Source organism: Bos javanicus, chromosome 6 (assembly GCF_032452875.1).
Source record: "Bos javanicus breed banteng chromosome 6, ARS-OSU_banteng_1.0, whole genome shotgun sequence".
Taxonomy (NCBI): domain Eukaryota; kingdom Metazoa; phylum Chordata; class Mammalia; order Artiodactyla; family Bovidae; genus Bos; species Bos javanicus.
In genome coordinates, this window is record NC_083873.1 from 61,212,299 (window position 1) to 61,235,890 (window position 23,592).

At 38.1% G+C, this 23,592-nt stretch overlaps 2 protein-coding genes across 2 annotated transcripts in view; both read left to right on the forward strand.

Annotated features, from left to right (window-relative positions):
• SLC30A9 (solute carrier family 30 member 9) overlaps positions 1–23,592 on the forward strand; it is an 88,309-nt gene that overhangs the window by 20,851 nt on the left and 43,866 nt on the right. Inside the window, exons 3-8 of the mRNA XM_061420026.1 lie at positions 5,563–5,625; positions 8,063–8,162; positions 10,268–10,360; positions 11,100–11,182; positions 17,867–17,925; positions 21,767–21,834. Coding sequence (XP_061276010.1) covers positions 5,563–5,625; positions 8,063–8,162; positions 10,268–10,360; positions 11,100–11,182; positions 17,867–17,925; positions 21,767–21,834 — 466 coding nt within the window. The remainder of the gene's footprint in view (positions 1–5,562; positions 5,626–8,062; positions 8,163–10,267; positions 10,361–11,099; positions 11,183–17,866; positions 17,926–21,766; positions 21,835–23,592) is intronic.
• On the forward strand, positions 12,891–14,398 carry LOC133249486 (E3 ubiquitin-protein ligase RNF126-like). The gene has a single exon (XM_061420027.1). The coding sequence runs from the start codon at positions 13,150–13,152 to the stop codon at positions 14,089–14,091; it is 942 nt and encodes a 313-aa protein (XP_061276011.1). The 5' UTR covers positions 12,891–13,149; the 3' UTR covers positions 14,092–14,398.

The following is a 23,592-nucleotide window of genomic DNA, read 5'->3' on the forward strand; positions in this document are numbered from 1 at the left end:
CTGAATATACAAAGAGAAAACTGAAGAAGTAAGTGGACTCAAAAAAAGATATGTCCAGGAATTGAAACAGAAGATACTGGCCTCTGGGTTTGTAAGCAGGCACTGGCAGCCAGAAGTTTGGCTCATTTGTGATAATGGATCTGTAAGTGCTACATGCATAGCCAGACTCAGACTGTGAATTTACCCATCCATCCTCCTATAGGAGGCTGAAGCTAGCCTCTTCTATTTGTCATCTGGGGCTCTGTGTTATAGGAGGCTGTAGGGTAGGTGGAGGCAGCAGAAAGAACAGGAACTTAAACCTTTTTGCTGGCTGGCATACTAAACTGGAGCATAGTTATTTCACAGTGGCAGTGTGAGGTCTGGTTCAGGACAGAAGGGTCGGATTGAGTTTTGGACAATAGATCATGAAGAGGAGAGTGAAACAATATATCCTATTCAGAATAAGACTGCAAATTCCAAAATTTAGAAGTACAGGAAGGGTCATATTGTAATATATAAGTTAATGAAATCAATGTATTATATATACCTTAACTTTATGTCAATATATCTCAGTAAAAAATGCACAAAGAATTCTAACACAAGAAAGCCAACAAAATCAACAATCAAATATGAATTAACTCCAGATAATTTTAAAATAACAGCACAAATTGCTTCAAATAAGTTTAATATCCTCAAAAGAATAAATGAAGTACTCATATTTTGAAATACAAACTGACAGAAATAAAAGCATAAGAAGTAGATCTGGACGAGCCAATGAGAATGCCTAGAAATGAAAGTGTGGTCATTAAAATAAGAATATAGTATATTGAATGGCTATAGTCAAGTAGAGAATTAGTAAATTGAAATTCATTCTGAACGTGCATAAGAAAGTAAAAAGATTTTCCAAAAAAATGAAAAAGCTTTTGAAAGGCATGAAGCTTTAGCCTATATTCAACAGGCATTTCAGAGAGAGGATGGAGAAATTATATATAAAGAGATAATGGATGAGAATTTTTCAGAATTTGAGAAAATCAATCTTCAGATCAAAAGTACACTTTTAGTACTAAACAGGATAAATGAAAAGAAATCCATAGATTTCAAAACGGAAAAAGAAACAACCTAACTTAGCTTTCAAAAAGTCAGGCTGTTGTTAGTACAATTGTTATTACTCTTTTGAAGTAGACTTTTTTTTTTTCTAATTTTATTTTATATTTAAACTTTACATAATTGTATTAGTTTTGCCAAATATCAAAATGAATCCGCCACAGGTATACATGTGTTCCCCATCCCGAACCCTCCTCCCTCCTCCCTCCCCATACCATCCCTCTGGGCCGTCCCAGTGCACCAGCCCCAAGCATCCAGCATCGTGCATCGAACCTGGACTGGCAACTCGTTTCCTACGTAGACTTTTTATCTGCAACAATATGCAGAAAATAAAGGAGGAATGATTTGAAGTACTGTCCATGAAATGGTCAGAGGAAAAATAAGTGTTCCCTAGAATTTTACATGGTCTAAATAATCACTGGGGCTTTAGAAGGATTATATCATCTAATAAGTTCAATCTTATGGGCTCTTGGGCTTCCCAGGTAGCACTAGTGGTAAAGAATCCACCTGCCAATGCAGGAGATGAAGGTTCAGTCCCTGGGTTGGGAAGATCCCCTGGGGAAGGAAATGGCTACCCACTCCAGTATTCTTGCCTGGAGAATTCCACAGACAGAGAATCCTGGCAGACTACAGTTCATGCGGTCACGAAGAGTTGGACGCAACTGAGCGCGCAAATAATCATTCCAGGGGAAAGGCAAAATAACATTTCACATGTAAAGATGACTTGTCATTTACTACTAAACCACCCATATTAAAAAAAAACACAACTATTCAAATACATGTTTCTTACAGATTGCAGAGTAAACTCAGGCAAAGAAGGGTTGGGACAATGAAGAGCAAGAAATAGTTTAAATGTGTTAGTAAAGTTATTGATAGTAAAAGTAAACTTTATATTAAATGCTGAAATTTTAGAGTAGTAAGATAAAAGAAATTTCAGTGGTTACAGATACTTTTCTTGTTCAGAGGAAGGTAGAGATGGTGAATAACCTTACAGATGATTAGAGAGATTGACAGGAAAGCATGTATGTTAAGTTTCTAAATGGAATCATGAAAACAGTAGAACTTTAATCTTGTAAATTCAAAAACCAGCAGGTGGGGTGAGAGGAGAATATAGAAAATTTTATCAATTTTATCAATCTAACAGATGGCCAGAAAGGCAAAAATAAAGGCAAGAAAAAAAAAAGGATGGTAAACAAGACAGACAGTAAGGTGGCAGAAGTCTGGTGTTGCCTATCATTTATATAGATGCATATTCTAAATATGTAGAAACGATTATTTTCCCTATTTCATTACTTCTACCTCTATAAAAATAAAATCATTATTTTATTTTTGATAAATAATGATTCCTTGATTCCGTTCTCTTTTCCAGCTCTTACTGAAAGTCCAGATACTGCTTTCACTGTCTCATCTCCCTTTCTCACCTCTACCTGTTGCTTCCATCACTACTCTTTCTGCTGAAACTGCTGTTGTCAAAAGGTTACCAGTGATCTCCACATTGCTGATCCAGTTTTCACTTCTGTCCTCTTTTCCTGAAAACATACAAATATCAACTTATAAACCAAATATTATTTTAAATATAGAGGCAGTGTAGGAAAGTGGTTAAAAGAATAGACTAATAAAATGACTTGGGTTTTAATCCTGACTGTGCTTCCATATTTAAAATACTAGCTATGTGACTTTGAGGCAAGTTCCAAATAAGATAAATAAGATGAAGATAATAATAGTACTTACCTCACAGCAGCTTTGTGAGGATTAAGTGAAATAATGCATGTCAAGGACATAGTACTGTGTATGGCACATGGTAAGTAGTTAGTAAATGTAAGCTATTAATAGGCTCAAAAATGTTATTTTATTATTGAATGAGGGTATAAATATAATAAGGGAAGATATTTTAAGGATGAGGTTTTTATTACAAACTACTTGATACATGTATAAGAATATATGTAATCAACACCTATAATTTACCACCTAACCTTGTAATTTACCACCTAACCTGACCTTGCATTTTTGATCACATTCTTGTTATCCTTAATACTTCTTTTCATAGTTCCTTTCACCCTTTGTATCCATGTGACTGTCCTGAATTTTGTGTTTCCGTCTCTTGAGTAAGAAAAAAGGAATAGATTTAGACAATTGTATATGTCCTTAATTGTTTAGCTTAGTTTATTGTGATAGTTTATTGTATGCTTCTGTGATTTATTTTTTCATTAAAATTTTTTGCCATGATTTATCTTAATTGTATATGTGTCTGGTTCATTAATTTTCATTGAGATAATTACAGCATATACTTTTGGGGGCTCTTGTGTGAATTAAATGAGTTGATGCACATTAAGTGCTTAAATAATGCTTGCAGTTACCTTAATAGTAAAGGTGCAAAGAAAGATAGCCATTATTATGTTTTTTCTTCTTTATTGATGTACAAAATGCTGCTGAATGAATATAACATGGTTTCTTTATCTGTTCTCATGCCTGTGGACGTTTGGGTTGTTTCCAGTTTGAAACAGCAGAACACAGCACTGCTTTGAATGCTCATCTTTTTATGCCCTTGTACAAGTTTCTGTGTGCCGAGTATGTTGACCTAGAAATAGAATTGCTAAGTTGTAGGTTATGCTTGTGTTCAGCTACATTGAAAGTGAAAGTGAAGTCGCTCAGTTGTGTCCGACTCTTTGCGACCCCATGGACACCAGGCTCCTCCATCCATGGGATTTTCTAGGCAAGAGTACTGGAGTGGGTTGCCATTTCCTTCTCCAGGGAACTTCCTGACCCAGGGATCGAACCCAGGTCTCCCGCATTGTAGCAGACGCTTTACCGTCTGAGCCACTTTAGATAATGCCAGTTTGGTTATCCCTGTTTGTCTTTCAGCCAGTAGTGTATGACTTGCCATTGCTCCATACCCTTGCCAACGTTAGGGTTATCATATTTCTCATATTTCGTAATCCAGTGGTTGTTAAATGGCATCTTGTGATTTCATTTGGATTCTGTTAATAACGAGGCTATCATCTCTTCACATGTTTATTAGTTATTTGCATTTCCTGTGCAAGTTTGTTCTTGTATTCTGCCCCTTTCTGTCTTTCTCTTAACACATTTGGAGGAATTCTTAAGTATTCTTCATACTTATCCTTTGTTGATTGTATTTGTTGGAAATACAGTCGCCCGGTTTGCAGCTTGCTTTTCTCTATATATTGTTGTCTGTTAATCATGCATGCATGCATGCTAAGTTGCCTCAGTCATGTCCTATTCTTTGCGACCCGATGGACTGTAGCCGGCCAGGCTCTTCTGTCCATGGGATTTCCCAGGCAAGAATACTGGAGTGGGTTGCCATTTCCTCCTCCAGGGGATCTTCCCAACCTAGAAATTGAACCTTCACCCCTTGCGTCTCCAGCACTGGCAGGTGGATTTTTTACCACTAGTGCCACCTAATCATATAAATACCTTAGTCTTTAATCATTAATTTTCCTGGAATTGGTTATGGTATGAGGTAGATTACAGTTTCATTTTATTAAATGTTTTTTGAAGTGGGGGAGGGTTGTACCGTTGTTCCAATAACCATTTAATAGTCATCCTTTCTTCATTGAAGAGCATCTCTAGAACAGTTTGGGGGTGGAAAAATCAACAGCATGTACCCTTGTTTTGTTCCTTGTTTTAAAGGGTTGCGTCTAAATTTTTACCATTGAATACGGTGTTTGTTACAGGTTTGCTTTACCCTCCAAGGAAATTCCTTTTGTGCTAATTTTTCTTAAAAAGGTTTGAAACTTGCATGGGTGCTGTATTTTAAGTGCTTTTTGGTTAGCTCCTGAAATGATTCTACAGTTTTTTTCCTTCGATCTGTTAATGAGAGGAATTAATAGATTTTCTAATGTTTAACTGGGCTTCCCTGGGAGCTCAGTAGTAAAGAACCCTCCCTGCCAGTGCAGGAGATGCAGGTTCAATCCCTGGGTCAGAAAGACCCTCAGGCGAAGGAAATGGCAATCTGCTCCAGAATTCTTGCCTGGGAGATCCCCTGGACGGAGGAGCCTGGCGGGCTATAGTCCATGGAGTTGCAGAAGAGTCAGACGTGACTCAGCAACTAAACAACAATGTTTAACTACTCTTTCATTCCTAAAATAAATCCTCGGTTTTATCTTGGTCTGTGATATATTATCTTTTTTATACATTGCCAGATTGGAAAATCCCATGGACAGAGGAGCCTGGTAGGCTGCAGTCCATGGGGTTGCTAAGAGTCTGATATGACTGAGTGACTTCACTTTCACTTTCCACTTTCATGCACTGGAGAAGGAAATGGCAACCCACTTCAGTGTTCTTGGCTGGAGAATCCCAGGGACGGGGAGCCTGGTGGGCTGCCGTCTGTGGGGTCGCACAGAGTCGGACACGACTGAAGCGACTTAGCAGCAGCAGCAGCAGATTGTTTTAGCAAATGTTAATTAAGTTTATAGGGTTTATATGAAAACAACTACTTAAAATAACTTTTAATCTTTACAGCAGAAAATATGGGTGCAGAACTGAAAGCTCCAATTATTAAGCAAGAACCTCTCCAAGTAAGAGGTAAATATATTTTATTCCGTTTTTTATTATAAAGGTGTTTTGAATTAAATATATAAAATTAGTTTATATAGATATCTTTATGGTTATAAAGGTGTATTCATTTTTACTTTTAAAAAAATACATTGACCATAAGGATTTGTTCTATTTATAAACTAATTTTCTACTGAAATTTGCATTCTGGTCATAAATTTTATGGTAATTGTTATTTTCAAAAGCCCAAAGAAAGGAGTAAAGGCAAATAAAAAAGGTTTTATCATTTTTAGAAAAGTAATGTGATTAATAAGGAACTAGAGGCCAATACCTGTGGCATGTTGAAATCGAGATAGTTTGGACATTCTTGATTTCCATTTCTAGGAGTGATTAAGTAATGAAGGAATTCTTGTTTGCAGTTCTCTTCTTTATAATTGGGCTATGGCTCCCATGTCCAAAGTAGCATATTTCATGGAGGTACTAATTCTGTGAGTAGGATCACCATGGCTTTGGCGTCAGACAAAAGTAAATTCAGTTTGTAGCTTTAGCATGTACCAGCTTTATGGCTTTGAGCAGTTCACTTGATTTTTCTGAGTCATAGTTTTCTCCTCTATGGTGGTGCTGAGAATGGGACTTCTTTTTTATAGGATAACTTTGGAGATGATATATACTGTATGGTCACAATTAAGAATACTTAATGTTGTGTTACCATCAATAATCTGGGCCAGGACAGGCCAACAGGGATTTCTAGATACTTTGAAGAAATTATTAAAAAGTAATTAGAAAAAATTAATCTTTTTGAAGAGAGATGTATTTCTCCTCTCTGAGAAGCTTATTTGAATTTAATATTTTAGGATTATTACAATAAGGTAGTTCAGAGACTTAAACTTATGCAAAAAGAAACCTGAACTTCCTTATATACTTTTTTCAAATAAAGTTTTGATTTTTTTATTGAACTTTATTTTTGAAATGTTCTTATTAACTATGATTTGTGAATTTTGACTTTCATAGTTTATGTTTTAAGAGTCTTTTTACCTTCTTCAGTGGTGGATAATTTAGTCTTAATTTATTCTTTCAGTTTTCAAGTACAACAGAAGACTTAGTAGTTACTAGATATGAGAATAGAATATGAAGTAACTTGGCGACAATTTGAAACAGAACACAAGAGTTTCTGCTGTATTTCTCCTGCTTTTCCAAGATATGCTTATGCTATTTATCTATATCATGTGACTAAAAGTCTAACTTTATAAAAATGAACAGACCAATGTTGGCTGTAATTTTTAATCCACAGGGTATAACTGATGCCAAATTGGTATTTTGTTATTGATGTGTCATTTTTTATGAACAGTTTGATACTTGATAGTAGGGGAATATTTTAATAGAAGGCAGTGTTTTACCTATAATCTATAATTAACTTCCTATAATTTTTAACTAATAAAAATGTTACATATATTTATTTCACCTTTGTTACTTTATGTGAAATCGTTCAGTGAATTTCAGAGTTTTTTGACTGCAACCCACATAGGAAGTACTAATGATTTAGTATATATATATATATTATTATATGTAACTGAAACAAAAGTTTTCACAAAAACTGCTGATTCTTCATTATATGCAATACTCCTTGATTACTTTCTGTTTTTGTTTTTTTTTTTTAATGCTGGTTTCACCGGTGTTTATAAAACACTGAACCAGCATGTAATTTTTTAATTGAAACTTCAGTTCATTTTCACTTAGATTTTCCAAGCAATTTAAATTGTACTAGTACGATTTAACAGACCAGTGATACCTTTGCAAGGTGTCCTTTAGACAAAGGGTTGATCTTTTGGCATCAGTTGGGAAGATCCCCTGACCCACTCTAGTATTCTTGTCTGAAGAATCCCATGGACAGAGGAATCTGGTGGGTCACAAAGGGTCGGACATGACCTAAGAGACTTGGCATGCAAGCATGCACTGATGAACTATGGAGTTAAAAGCTGGGTGGTTGCGAGTTTAATTCTGTCCTATTCTATACTTGCGGAGAAGGCAATGGCACCCCACTCCAGTACTCTTGCATGGAAAATCCCATGGACGGAGGAGCCTGGTAGGCTGCAGTCCATGGGGTCTCAAAGAGTCAGATACGACTTAGCGACTTCACTTTCACTTTTCACTTTCATGAATCGGAGAAGGAAATGGCAACCCACTCCAGTGTCCTTGCCTGGAGAATCCCAGGGACGGGGAGTCTGGTGGGCTGCCGTCTGTGGGGTCACACAGAGTCGGACACGACTGAAGCGACTTAGCAGCAGCAGCAGCAGCATTCTGTACTTGAAGTAGACTTTATTTTCCCCAGATGCCATCCAGTGCATCAGGAAAAACCTGTTTTCTATGGAACTCACTAGTGACCCCACTTAAAAATTAGTATATGTTTATCTTCAAATGTGACTTCCAGTGTGCATATTTAGTATGTTTTCCTTTTCTTTGGTTTTAGTCAAAGCAGTTCTTAAAAAGAGGGAATATGGACCAAAGTATACTCAGAATAATTTCATCACTGGAGTCAGAGCGATGAATGAGTTCTGCCTCAAATCCAGGTATGGTAATTTTTTTTTAAATGTAGTGGTTTGTTCTATCTAATCTAAATAACCAGTTACTTCATAGAATTTGTTACCAGATACCATCCATTTGGAAACTTTACTGTGGTTCCTTCCTAAATTGAAGAAATATTTTTATTCAGTTAAAAATATTTTTTTTTAAATGTTAAAATTGTTAGCTTATTAAACTGAAGACTGCTCCAGCTTGAGCAATTCCAGTCTTTCTTGGCTCCTTTAACTCAAAAAAGTAGGTTCTTCAAAAATCTATGTGTTACATAAGAACCTTAGGAGTTCTATTGTTAACATGTAGCAGAATTATCAATAAGAGTATTTGTATATTAATATAGCTTTAAAATTTGGGTTTTTTGTGGTAGAGCAATTTTATTATGTTCACATTCCAGCTGTGGTTTGTGTTGAGTGTAAATTATTTTACTTCTTTCTGGTATCTTATTATTTTCTTCTAACTGAAGAGATTTATTGAGGTATATTTTTTTACAAATTTAAATGTTTTCCCCTCTTTTGTCTAGGAAAGCTATATATTTAAGTGGAAGATTTCTTGGCAATTTAGACATCAGATGATCTAGGCTCTCCCTCCACCACCCCCACCATGGTACATCTTCTAGAGTATAAAGTGAAAGTCCCTTAATCGCGTCTGACTCTTTGTGATCCCATGGACTGGAATTCTCCAGGCCAGAATACTGGAGTGGGTAGCATATGGTATAATATCAGTAAATAAGGATTCCTATAATCAGTTTTATAACTTCTATAAATATTGAAACAATAACCAATTGTAATAATGCTATAAAACTATATTTTGTTTCCCATACAAAAACTTTGTGAGTAAAGTAGGTTAGGTATAGGTATCTCCATATTATAGGCCAGGAAATATAATAAAGATGTTAGCAATGACCTGGTTCATTTAGTGAGTCAGTGACAGAGTGGGAATCAGAATACGTATCTTTTGCTACCTGATCTAGACCTTTACTTTTTTATTTTTTGGCTGCAGCACACGGCTTACAACATTTTAGTTCCCTGGCTAGGGATTGATCCTAGGCCACAGCAAGAAAGCCGGGATCCTAACCACTAGGCCACTAGGGAATTCCTCAGATTTTTGTTTATAGGTCTTTTATTGCTATTACAAAATTTCCTTAGGAAGACCAATGATCAAATTTAGAATGACTGTTTAGCAGAGTGACTTGATGCATGTATCAACCTTTCAGAATTTAAGAGAAAGGAAAATAATTAAATGGCATGAAATTGACATATACTGTTTATAAATTGATACCTATGAATGATATTACCACTTAGTATTAGTCTGGACATGAATTTGAGCAAACTCAGGGAGATAGTGAAGGACAGGGAAGCCTGGCATGCTGCAGTTCATGGGCTTGCAAAGAGTCGGATACGACTTAGCGACTGAACAATGACAATTAATCTGGATGTAAACAAATGACTGTGAATATTAAGTTTACATTCTCAAATAGAGGAGTAATACTCTAATCTGTGTTCTTTCTACTTTTTTTTAATTCATACTTCAGATATTGCAGTGGTATATCCATAGCAGATAAAGGACAAGCACTGTTTAAGGATTTGACTCACTACCTATTATATTATGGTATCTATATTGAGTCAAGAGTAATTCTTAGGTTTTCAACTCTTTCTAAACCAGTTTTATGTACAAAATATCATCTTTAAACTGATTTTTACAGGCTATCCACCTTTAGCTTTTAAAATGAGGCGCTGCTGCTGCTGCTAAGTCGCTTCAGTTGTGTCCGACTCTGTGCGACCCCAGAGACGGCAGCCCACCAGGCTCCCCTGTCCCTGGGATTCTCCAGGCAAGAACACTGGAGTGGGTTGCCATTTCCTTCTCCAATGTATGAAAGTGAAAAGTGAAAGTGAAGTCGCTGAGTCGTGTCCGACTCTTAGCGACCCCATGGACTACAGCCCACCAGGTTCCTCCATCCATGGGATTTTCCAGGCAAGAGTACTGGAGTGGGGTGCCATTGCCTTCTCCGAAAATGAGGCTTAGTGGTTTTTATCTGCCCTTAATAATCCTGAACTATATGAACCCTCTCTGAGTAAATTCAACATATTTCTTTCTTCAGTGATCTGGAACAGCTTCGAAAAATCAGACGACGAAGTCCTCATGAAGATACTGAGTCCTTTACTGTATACTTGAGATCAGATGTGGAGGCAAAGTAAGAACATAGTTCTTTTAGGATAAAATACAAGCTGAATTTGGGATTAATAAAAATCCATTTTAGATAGACTCAGAATTTTTAAAATGATATGTTTTAAAAGCAGAATATATACATATTTTTAAAAAAGTATTTAAAAAATACTTTTTTTAAATAAAATACTTTAAAAAATACTTTTTTTTTTAAAAAGTATTTAAATAAAAGTATTTACTTTTATTTATTTATTTGGCTGCACCAGGTCTTAATTGTGACACGCAGGATCTTTGATCTTCTTTGTGGCATGCAGGATCTTTAGTTGTAGCATGCAGAATCTTTAGTTGCAACATGCAAACTCTTTAGTTGTGGCATATGAGCTCTTTGTTGCAGCACGAGGGATCTAGTTCCCCAACGAGGGATCAAACCCAGGCCGCCTGCATTGGGAGCACACGGAGTTGTAGCCATTGGACCACCAGGAAAATCCAAAAGCAGAATATTTTTGCATTTGCAGATTTGTTTGAGAGTTACTAGTATATATTAATTAGCAAAAAAAATTAGATTTTTTTTAAGAAAATTTGCTGTTGAATTTATTCTTATTGTGTAGATTTAATTTAGAAAACTTTCTTAAGTGCTTTATATTTTTCCTAAAGGACCTATGATTTGTTAAATTTTCATATAGTTTTCAGTTGTCTAGATTTAAATATGATTTTCATGAAGTCATTAAAATTATATTACTGAATGGTGGCCATGTGTATGTACATAGATCTTTGGAAGTTTGGGGAAGTCCTGAAGCTCTTGCCAGAGAGAAAAAACTTCGTAAGGAAGCAGAAATAGAATATAGAGAAAGTAAGTATATTCAGTTTAAAGCTGAGTTAACTGAAAAGCAACTTGTAAATGAGACCTGTGTCTATAATAACTGTGTCCTCCCTAGTGGTTGCCTACCTCTTGTGTTTGGCTTTGTTGGTTCTAGCAAATGCCAGTTTTCATTTTGGGGTTTAATTATTTTATAAAAACAATATGTTTGTTTTTCTCTCTATAGCTTTTTAAAGATCATGAGAGCAAGGAAAGCTAATTTGTCGTTTCTATAAGACATATGAATATTAAAACTCAGGGTCCGATTTGAAGATTGTACCTGTTGTAAAAGTGAATCCTAGTTTCTAAGGGGTTTTGGCCTCTCAGAAGAAGCAAACAGCTGTTTAGTATCTTTATATTCACAGATAAGCTAAACAGACCTGCATTTAAATCTACAGGAATGAAATGTTTACTTTCTTAATTTACTTTTTCCTGAGGTAACATTGGTTTACATAACATTTATGTTCTATTTCTGTTTACCCTACAACTTGATTACCACCAAAAATTTAGTTTCCAGCTGATACCACACAGTTGATTCATTTTACCCGTTTTTCCCTCAACCTTGCCCCTTCCCCTCCAGTAACCACTACCCTGCCCCAGACTGGTAATCAGCATTTATAGTAGGAGCCCCTTTTCCTCTTAATAGGAAATAAAATTTAGAGACCTCTGGGCATTCAGTTCAGTTCAGTCACTCAGTCGTGTCCGACTCTTTGCGACCCCCTGAACTGCAGCACCCCAGGCCTCCCTGTCCATCATCAACTCCCGGAGTTCACTCAGACTCACGTCCATAGAGTCAGTGATGCCATCCAGCCATCTCATCCTCTGTCATCCCCTTCTCCTCCTGCCCCCAACCCCTCCCAGCATCAGAGTCTTTTCCAATGAGTCAGCTCTTTGCATGAGGTGGCCAAAGAACTGGAGTTTCAGCTCTAGCATCAGTCCTTCCAAAGAAATCCCAGGGCTGATCTCCTTCAGAATGGACTGGTTGGATCTCCTTGCAGTCCAAGGGACTCTCAAGAGTCTTCTCCCATACCACAGTTCAAAAGCATCAATTCTTCGGCGCTCAGCTTTCTTCACAGTCCAACTCTCCCATTCATACATGACCACTGGAAAAACCATAGCCTTGACTAGATGGACCTTTGTTGCCAAAGTAATGTCTCTGCTTTTCAATATGCTATCTAGGTTGGTCATAACTTTTCTTTCAAGGAGTAAGTGTCTTTTAATTTCATGGCTGCAGTCACCATCTACAGTGATTTTGGAGCCCCCCAAAATAAAGTCTGACACTATTTCCACTGTTCCCCATCTATTTCCCATGAAGTGATGGGGCCGGATGCTATGATCTTCATTTTCTGAATGTTGAGTTTTAAGCCAACTTTTTCACTCTCCTCTTTGATCTTCATCAAGAGGCTTTTGAGTTCCTCTGCACTTTCTGCCATAAGGGTGGTGTCATCTACATATCTGAGCTTATTGATATTTCTCCCAGCAATCTTGATTCCAGCTTGTGCTTCTTCCAGCCCAGCATTTCTCATGATGTACTCTGCATATAAGTTAAATAAACAGGGTGACAATATACAGTCTTGACGTACTCCTTTTCCTATCTGGAACCAGTCTGTTGTTCCTTGTCCAGTTCTAACTGTTGCTTCCTGACCTCCATACAGATTTCTCAAGAGGCAGGTCAGGTGGTCTGGTATTTCCATCTCTTTCAGAATTTTCCACAATTTATTGTGATCCACAGAGTCAAAGGCTTTGGCATAGTCAATAAAGCAGAAATAGATGTTTTTCTGGAACTCTCTTGGTTTTTCCATGATCCAGTGGCTGTTGGCAATTTGATCTCTGGTTCCTCTGCCTTTTCTAAAACCAGCTTGAACATCAGGAAGTTCATGATCGTTTAGATATAATCAAACAACCGGCGAGGGAGCAGCAAACAGCCGGTGGCGGGCGCCGCGGAGGAGGCGGCGGTGGCCATGGCCGAGGCGTCGCCGCAGCCTGGACGGTACTTCTGCCACTGCTGCTCAGTCGAGATCGTGCCGCGCCTGCCGGATTACATCTGCCCAAGATGCGAGTCTGGGTTTATCGAGGAGCTTCCGGAAGAGAACAGGAGTGCAGAGAATGGTTCAGCCCCCTCCACAGCCTCTGCGGACCAGAGCCGGCAGCAACCGTTCGAGAATGTGGACCAGCCCCTGTTCACGCTGCCGCAGGGCTATGGGCACTTTGCTTTCGGCATCTTTGACGACAGCTTTGAGATCCCCACGTTCCCCGCTGGGGCACAGGCTGATGATAGCAGGGACCCCGAGAGCCGGCGGGAGCGAGAGCAGGACTCCTGGCACCCGTACGGCCCCCGGCAGCCCCGCGCCTGCCTCACCGCGCGGCGGGCCACCGGCCGGCACGAAGGCGACCCCACGCTGGAAGGGGTCATCCAGCAGCTGGTCAACGGCATCATCACCCCGGCCACCATCCCCAACCTGGGCCTGGGTCCCTGGGGCGTCCTGCATTCAAACCCGATGGACTACGCCTGGGGGGCCAACGGCCTGGACGCCATCATCACGCAGCTCCTTAATCAGTTTGAAAACTCGGGTCCCCCACCCGCAGACAAAGAGAAAATCCAGGCCCTCCCCACCGTGCCCGTGACTGAGCAGCACGTTGGCTCGGGGCTGGAGTGCCCCGTGTGCAAGGATGACTATGGGCTGGGTGAGCATGTGCGGCAGCTGCCCTGCAACCACTTCTTCCACAATGGCTGCATCGTGCCCTGGCTGGAGCAGCACGACAGCTGCCCCGTCTGCCGAAAAAGCCTCACAGGACAGAACACGGCCACTGACCCCCCGGGCCTGGCTGTGGTGAGCTTCTCCTCCTCCTCCTCCTCGTCCTCCAGCTCACCTGGCAATGAGAACCCGGCCAGCAGCTCCTGAGCAAACCGGCTAACCAGCCCCCAGGGCAACAGCAGACAGCCCACGCGCCCACGGACTGCAGCGCCACCGGGCCCGCCGCGGAGGAGGCTCGGAGGACCCACCCTTCCAAGCTGCGGAGGGAACTCGGCCTCCCCAGGGACAACCTGGCTGGGCCGGGCGCCCGCACACACTGCCCGGGCGTCCCACCTTCCCTCCCCTTTGTCTCTGACCTCACCCTCTACATGTTCAACAGCGGAAAGGTTTTTATAATTTTAAATTATTACTGCTTTGAAATAAATGGATGTTTGAGCTCAAAAAAAAAAAAAAAGGCAGAAATAGATGTTTTTCTGGAACTCTCTTGCTTTTTTGATGATCCAGTGGATGTTGGCAATTTGGTCTCTGGTTCCTCTGCCTTTTCTAAAACCAGCTTGAACATTGGAAGTTCACGGTTCACATATTGCTGAAGCCTGGCTTGGAGAATTTTGAGCATTACTTTACTAGCGTGTGAGATGAGTGCAATTGTGTGGTAGTTTGAACATTCTTTGGCATTGCCTTTCTTTGGGATTGGAATAACAACTGAACTTTTCCAGTCCTGTGACCACTGCTGAGTTTTCCAAAATTTGCTGGCATATTGAGTGCAGCACTTTCACAGCATCATCTTTCAGGATTTGAAATGGCTCAACTGGAATTCCATCACTTCCACTAGCTTTGTTCGTAGTGATGCTTTCTAAGGCCCACTTGACTTCACATTCCAGGATGTCTGGCTCTAGGTCAGTGATCACACCATCGTGATTATCTGGGCCGTGAAGATCTTTTTTGTACAGTTCTTCTGTGTATTCTTGCCACCTCTTAATATCTTCTACTTCTGTTAGGTCCATACCATTTCTGTCCTTTATCGAGCCCATCTTTGCATGAAATGTTCCCTTGGTATCTCTGATTTTCTTGAAGAGATCTCTAGTCTTTCCCATTCTGTTGTTTTCCTCTGTTTCTTTGCATTGATCGCTGAGGAAGCCTTTCTTATTTCTTCTTGTTATTCTTTGGAACTCTGCGTTCAGATGCTTATATCTTTCCTTTTCTCCTTTGCTTTTTGCTTCTCTTCTTTCCACAGCTCAGTAAGGCCTCCCCAGACAGCCATTTTGCTTTTTTGCATTTCTTTTCCATGGGGATGGTCTTGATCCCTTTCTCCTGTACAATGTCACCAACCTCAGTCCATAGTTCATCAGGCACTCTATCAGATCTAGGCCCTTAAGTCTAATTTCTCACTTCCATTGTATAATCATAAGGGATTTGATTTAGGTCATACCTGAATGGTCTAGTGGTTTTCCCTACTTTCTTCTATTTAAGTCTGAATTTGGCAGTAAGGAGTTCATGATCTGAGCCACAGTCTGCTCCTGGTCTTGTTTTTGTTGACTGTATAGAGCTTCTCCATCTTTGGCTGCAAAGAATATAATCAGTCTGATTTCATTGTTGACCATCTGGTGATGTACATGTGTAGAGTATTGTGTTGTTGGAAGAGGGTGTTTGTTATGACCAGTGCATTTTCTTGGCAAAACTCTATTAGTCTTTGCCCTGCTTCATTCCATATTCCAAGGCCAAATTTGCCTGTTAACTCCAGGTGTTTCTTGACTTCCTACTTTTGCATTCCACTCCCCTGTAATGCAAAGGACATCTTTTTTGGGTGTTAGTTCTAAAAGGTCTTGTAGGTCTTCATACAACCGTTTAACTTCAGCTTCTTCAGTGTTACTGGTTGGGGCATAGACTTGGATTACTGTGATATTGAATGGTTTGGCTTGGAAACGAACAGAGATCATTCTGTCGTTTTTGAGATTGCATCCAAGTACTGCATTTCGAATTCTTTTGTTGACCATGATGGCTATACTGCATTTCGAATTCTTTTGTTGACCATGATGGCTACTCCATTTTTTCTGTGGGCATTAGGGGTACTCAGTTTTTTTTAATAGGTTGATATATTTTTAAGGTATTTCAGTGGACAGAGTTAGGACATACTTTTTGTTTCTTAAGAGAAAATATGTAGGTTATTTTGATAAACTTATTCCCTCCGTTTTTTCCTTTGTATCTCTTACTCTGAAAATCTTATTTCTTAATTCATTAACATCATTAATTACATTTTTTATTTGTTCTTTATGTATGTACACACACATATAGACAGAATACAGTGTTGTTTCAAACTATTAGTATCAGTATTCTTGCTAGTAAGGTGATTTAAGATTTCTATTTTTCTTTTTGTCTTTACTGTATATCTCACTGGGGATGTACAGTCAAATGCCTGTGTTTTAAAGTCACTTGTAATTTCTCACTGTATGGATAAACCATCTACTAGATATAAAAATAGGTTCGTTTGTTTCGTTCTGCTTCTGATTTTAAGAAATTTGATTTATTTTTATTTTATAATTTTGTAAAACATTTATATGGTTCCAAAGTCACCTCAAATACTTTAAAGACAAAATACTTTAGAGAAGTTTAGCTTCCATCCCTGTCTTTTCCACCCTTTTCCCTCCCTCTAGCATAGGTAATTGTTTAAAAAATTAGTTTGAGTGTTATTTTTACTAAAATAGCATACATACTGGTAATTTAGACCCTCCTTTTCATAAATAAGGCATAGTCTATGTACTTTCTGTGCTTGTTTTTTTTTAACTTGATTATGTGTCCCAGAGAACATTCCATAGCAGGAAACAGAGAGGTTTCTTCATTTCTTTTATAGCACTCCATTTTGGGGGTGCACCAGAGTTTATTCAGTCCTTTTCACCTAGGTCGTTTCCGGTCTTTTACTGTTAAAATAATGATGCTGTGAATAGCCTTTACATATATTAGAGAACATACTTAAAGTACAGAATTTGAGAAAGCACACTAATAAAATATTTTTTCCTTATTTTTAAACTTTGAGCTATAGATGGAGAATTGCTTCTTATATCAAGCTTAAATAACTCATCTTGCTGCACTCAAGCTGTACTTGTCAACAGTTCTCCTGTCCCTCTAGCTCCTGGTAGCTACTCTTTTTTTCTGTTTCTATGACTCTGACTCCTATAGATACCACGTATAAATGGAGTCATTCAGTGTTTGTCTTTTTGACTAAGTTACCTCACTTAGCGTAATGTCCTCAAGGTTCGTCCATGTGACAGGATTTCCATTGTGTGTATGTACCACATGGTTCAGCATTTATTTGTCCATGGACGTTTTGGTTGCTTTCACTTCTTGCCCATTGTGAATGGTGCTGTGATAAATTAGGGTGTGAAAATAACCTCTTTGAGACAGTGCTTTCATTTTTTTTTGGATGTATACCCAGAAGTGGTATTACTAAATCATATGATAGTTTTTAATTTTTTGAGGAGCCTCTATATTATTTTCGATAGCAGTTGCAATATTTTATAATCCTACCAGTATAGTCAAGATCTCCAATTTCTCTGCATTCCTTGCCTACACTTGTTATTTTTTCTTTCTCTTTGTTTTTTGTTTTGTGGTAGTAGCCATTCTAATGGCTGTGAAGTGATACCTCATTGTGGTTTTGATTTGCATTTCTCTGATGATTAGTGATCTGAGCATCTTTTCATATCCTTGTTAGCCAGCTGTGTATCATCTTTGGAGAAAAGTCTATCCACGTCCTTAACCCATTTTTTAATCAAGTTGCAAATTCAGATTTCTTACCATCACCTGATATTTTTGTTTGTATCTGGGAGAAGACCATTTAACATAGTCTTAGAATAATTGTGTTCATCTAAAATGTGAAAGGATAAGAATATGTATGAGCTAAATGTATTTCATAATTCTTTTTTTATAGGGCTATTTAGAAACCAAAAAATACTGAGGGAATATAGAGACTTTCTGGGAAATACCAAGGTAAGAATATTTGTCTTTTAATGTTATGTTGAGTATGTATTTCACATAAAATCCTAGAATCTGTCCATGATGAAAATCTAGCATGTCTGTGATCCTATTCCAAGGTAGATCTAATCTGCTAAAAAAAAATACGTTATCTTTCCATCACCACATTTACTGCCTTATCTACAAATGTGCCAGAATACTCTTATTTTCGTTCCTACCAGAAGGAAATTAATATTGGGACCAGTATAGAAAGCTTACTTTTACTGTCCACTTCTTATTTTCTCCTGAGTCCTTCATTGGACTTGCATTCCCACCACTCCACTGAAATAGCTCTTGTCAAAGCCACCGACACTTCCACGATGCCAAGTAGTCATGTTCAGAGTCAGCCTTGCCTTTAAATTGAGCTGGAGGTGTCTCTTGTCAAGAAGTAAGCACCATACCTGGAGAAAGGGCTAGCTTTGCAAATTGTCTCTTTTCTTCTGACTTAAATTTGAGTCATTGCTTCCTTCTTGGAAAATTTAGAAATTAGCAATGATGACAACTGTAGTCATACCTTATTTGATATGCTTTTCTTTCCCATTCATCGTATTCAAAGCCTCTTAACTTCCATTTCCCTTTTGAGCCCTGCATTTCTGGCACCCCAGTGCTGCACTGAAGACCTGGATTCTCTTCGGTGGTAGGGCCTTTGTATGTTGTGTGAGTCACTTCTATGCCTTGACAGACTCCGCCCCTGCCTCTTGCTATGGAGTAATTTAGGCTGGTGAGATCTGCCTCCTGGGAAGACTTACTGCTAGCTTTATATCTTTTTTGCATGGAGGATCATCAGCACCAGATTTTTGAATAGCAGCTGTTTGACTTCTGAAATCTGTGTCACTTAGAGCCCTTTTGAAGATTAATACTCATCAGCCTTGAAATGTTACAGATTTTGAATAAAATTTCTATTATACTTTCTTTTAAAATAGTAATAGAATAAGACTTTAGTATTGAATTTCCTACTGTTTCCATATTCCTTCTAGGAACACTCACTTGAGACTCTCACTAAAGATGGTTGGTTTCCTTCTCTAAAACATAACAGGATTATTCATGTTGCCTGGAATAAAAATATCTTCTTTTTTTTTTTTGTCTTTTTATTATTTATTTATTTTTTATTGGAGTATGATTGCTTCTCAATGTGTCAGCTCCTGCTGTACAACAGAGTGAATCAGCCATATGTATAAACATATCCCCTCCCTCTTAAACCTCCTTCTCACCCACCTACTTTGTATCCTTTTTCTCTCTGATCCAGACACTTCCTTCTCTTATTATATTCTTTTATATTCTTCTTCATTTTATGGGAACTCCAATAGTGAAATATATGAACTCACTATATTTTAGGTTTGGCACACGCACTCTCTCAATGTTCAGTGTTCTAACTGATATCTTATTTCTTATCCCTTTAATACATTTTCCCTTTAATATTTCTACTTCTTTGTGCCTTTCCTTCTAATCCTAATTCTCGAACTTCTTGGGATAGTCTTTCAGCATACTGGAGTGGGTGGCCACTTGCTACTCCAGGGGATCTTCCCAACCTAGGGATCGAGCCCAAGTTTCTTGCATCTACTGCATTGGCAAGTGAATTCATTACTACTTGCGCCACCTGGGATTGAAATGATAGTGTCACTTTGAAATTACTTGTAGCTCTTTGAGTATTTTATGCTGATTTTCCTCCTAGTCCTCTGAAATCTATCCATCTACTATGGATCTGTTGCTTTTTGAGATTTTGCTTCCCTTGCTGCTAGATTTCCTTGGACCTTGTCGCTGCTGCTACTGCTAAGTCACTTAAGTCATGTCCAACTCTGTGCGACTCCATAGATAGCAGCCCACCAGGCTCCTCCATCCCTGGGATTCTCCAGGCAAGAACACTGGAGTGGGCTGCCATTTCCTTCTCCAATGCATGAAAATGAAAAGTGAAAGTGAAGTCGCTCAGTCATGTCTGACTTTTCGATATCCCGTGGACTGTGTAGCCTACCAGGCTCCTCCATCCATGGGATTTTCCAGGCAAGAGTACTGGAGTGGGTTGCCATTTCCTTCTCCAGGACCTTGTCGCTAATTTCTGACCTAATTATTACCAACATATTTTCGCATTTTCTACAGCTTTCTCTCTCTCTCTCTCTTTTTGGCTGTGCCATGAGGCTTACATAATCTTAGTTCTCCAGGACTCCAGCAGTGGAAGAGCCCAGTCCTGACCACTGAACTGCCAGGGAATTCTCTCTTTCAGAGCAATTTGTGCTCAATGAATCTCTTTTTCCTTACTATAACATTCTGTTATCGTTTTAAAATCTCATTTTCCTTCCCTATCTGTCTTGTTTACTCCATAAGTTTTCAAAACTTTCTTCTAAAGAAATCTTTTTCATCTTCTTCCTTGAGTAGCATGTTTTCATTTTCTACTATTCCTATAACAATTTCATTTTTTCCCCCTGTACTAAGCAAACGATATGGTATATTCTCATTGTAGTAAAATGCACATACACTGGTTTTTGTTTATCAGTAAATGGCATAACTCAGAAATGTGGAACCATGGTCGGACTTTATAAATGAATCACTTTAAAGCTTGCAGCTCCCTCTTTTGTTCCGTTGTCCACAGGAACTTAGTAGGTGCTTTTTAAACCCTAACCTGCAGACCTGACTGCAAAGCATTATCAGAGTGTAAGATAAAAAGAAAAGCATTTTGTTCCCCTCATGCCACATCGGCCTTGTTTTTATCCTTTCTTCACACAAAACTTACTTCTGTCAGAATCTTTGAATGTGCTGTATACTCTGCCTAAAACATTCTTCCAGATTTTTCATGGTTGCTTCCTTCTCATCACTGAACTCCTTTCCCTTAGTATTCTAATCAAAATAGCCCTCCATGTCATACCCCCAACTCTGTTCTATCAGTCTCTGTCTTAGTTTCTTTATTTATCACTCAGATATGACGGATTCATTCTCCCCTTCCTATGCTAGACCGTGAGATCTATGAAGGCAGGGACTCTCTTTTGTTTACTCTTGTGCTCCAGCATCTAGAACTGTGCCAGGTATGTAGTACTTGCCCAGTAAATATTTCTTGAATAAATTACATAAGGCAGAATACAGGACTTGCTTTAATAGAAAAGTAAAGTACAACCGTAAATGTGGAGCAGTGTGAGTATTCTCTGGGGGATCAAGGAAGGCTTTACATAGAAGGGTAACCCTTGGCCAGATATGGAAGAAGATGAGTAAAGCTTAGAGAGATTATAGTGACATATGATAGCATTCCCGGGAGAGGAAAGAGCAGGAAAAGAAACACAGAAAGTATAAATTCAAAGAGTAGCCAAAGAATATTTAACTGAAGAAAAATATTCTCCTTGAATATGTTCTCTACTTGTTTGATTTCCTTTTGTTTTGTTCAGTTTTGGAATTAAACACAGTGTTATTTGAGGGCTTCAGTCTTTAGAGAATAGTCAGGAGTTAAATGAGGGGCAACAGACTTACTGGCTTTGGCTGTTCTTGTTTTAAAATTTAAGAAGTTGCTCAAGAAATGGAAAATTTTAGGTTATTTCAGTTCAGTATATTTTTATCACTTTATTTCTGTTTTTTAATGTAAACAACTCAGAATTTTTCTGGGAGTAGATAGGAAATGAATTACAAGGAAATAAACAACATTCTGGACATGCACTTTCAATTTCCATTTTCCCACAATTTAAATAGGAAAGTCTAGAGAAAAAGAATTAAGTAAATCTAGTTGTGAAGAGGCATTGATAGGGGAGATATTTTCTGGTGCGTCAGAGTCACATATAATGGTCATAGTGCCTTTTGGAAAAGTGTTTGAGATTTTTTTGTTTTTGTTTTGTTTTTATAGCCACGCTCTAGAACGGCATCAATTTTTTTAAAGGGGCCAGGGAAAGTGGTGATGGTTGCCATTTGCATGTAAGTACTGAAAAATAAAATAAATTACATTGTTTTTAATGTATATATATGAATATAAATTTATTACTTGGTATCTAGATAAAGATAAAAGCGCTGTATGAAAATTTTTCTTCTATTTTCATTGGTGTTTATAGAAATCTTTTTTAAAAAGTTGAGTTGGCCGAAGTTACATTTAGAGTAAACCAACCTGCATTATGACTACTGAAGAGAATCTGCCCTCTTTATTTTTCTGCCATTTAACCCGGTAGAACATAACTGATGCTTTTGCCTCTTTCTTTTCTCCTCTGTCTTCTTGGTCTCTATTATTTTGCCTACCTTTTAATCTATTGTACTGAGTAATCTATTTTAGGATATTTATTTAAGAGCATTAATTCGTAGTTCATTAGTTTGTGCTTTTATTTCTCAAATACATATACTACACGTGTCAGGAATTTTGATGTGGTCTGGAAACATGAAGGTAAAATACATAATTCTTATCTTCAAGGACTGGAGGGGCACTAGACTAAGAGTCATTTATAATAATACAACACAGATAGTGGCAATAGGGGTGGAGAGACATGGTTAGGTTCAAAAAGAATTTAGGAGGACTGACTAGTGATGGTGCCCAGGTTTCTGACTTGGACAATTGGATAGATACTGTACTATCGCTGAGAAAAAGGGAACACTGGAAGGAAGAGTCAGGGTGGGAGCAAAGAAAATAATGGGTTCCTTTTTGAGTCTGAGGTATTTATAGGGCACCCAAGTAGAGCTGGTCAACAGAAATAATTGTTTTTGTCAATAAAGTGGGATTAGCAGCTAAAGCTTTTTATATTGGAGGAATGTGATGCAGGGTATGTAAACTGCTTAGCATAGTTTCTGTTATATAATATGGTTGTTATATAATATTATATGTAATATATAATATATATTATATATAATATATATTATTATATAATATACTTAGTGTTTATATTATATATACTGTTATATAATACACTTGATGGTTATTATTGTTAATATATATTGGTTTGAAGCTCAGGAAGGAGACCTGAATTAAGAGATAAAGACTAGAGAGTTATTAGGATATAGGGAATAATTAAAGTCATAGGAATAGTTAAGATCACCTGGAGAAGGTATATGTATATACATTATAATGTATGAGGAAGGAAAAGCACTCCTGAATAAGCCTTGAAGAATGCTCACATTTAAGAAATTGGTAGAAGAAAAAAAAAAAAAAAAGCCTGCAGAAGAGACTGAGAAACAGTAAAGAGAAAGGTGGGGAAAAAACCAGGAGTCTGGTAGAAGTCAAAGAAGACAGTGTTTTAAGAAGATAGTGGCAAATACCTCTATAAGATTAAAGAAACTATTAAAAATGTTTTCAGGAATTTAATAGCAAGAAACAGTATATTGTTAAGAACAATCTTATGAGGTGTTGGTGGTGAAGCCATTGTTTAGGGATTGAAGACTGAATACAGAATGAGGAAAACTGAGACAGCAAGAGCAGACACAGTTCTTTGAAGAAATTATCTGAAGAGGAGAGGAGAAAAGGGTAGCTGGAAGGGGAAGTAAGGCTCCTCATTTATTTTTATTTATTTACTTAAAAATTATTTATTTGGCTGCACTGGATCTTAGTTGCAGCAGTGGGATCTTTTAGGCGCAGCATGCAAACTCTTAGTTGCTGCATATAGGAGTCTCTGACCAGGGGTCAAACCCAGGTCTCCTGCATTGGGAGTGCAGAGTCTCAGCCACTGGACCACCAGGAAGCCCCCTGCCCCCGTT

Coding starts and splice junctions, on each gene's coding strand:
- LOC133249486 (XM_061420027.1), top strand. CDS start 13,150: ATGGCCGAGGCGTCGCCGCAGCCTGGACGGTACTTCTGCCACTGCTGC.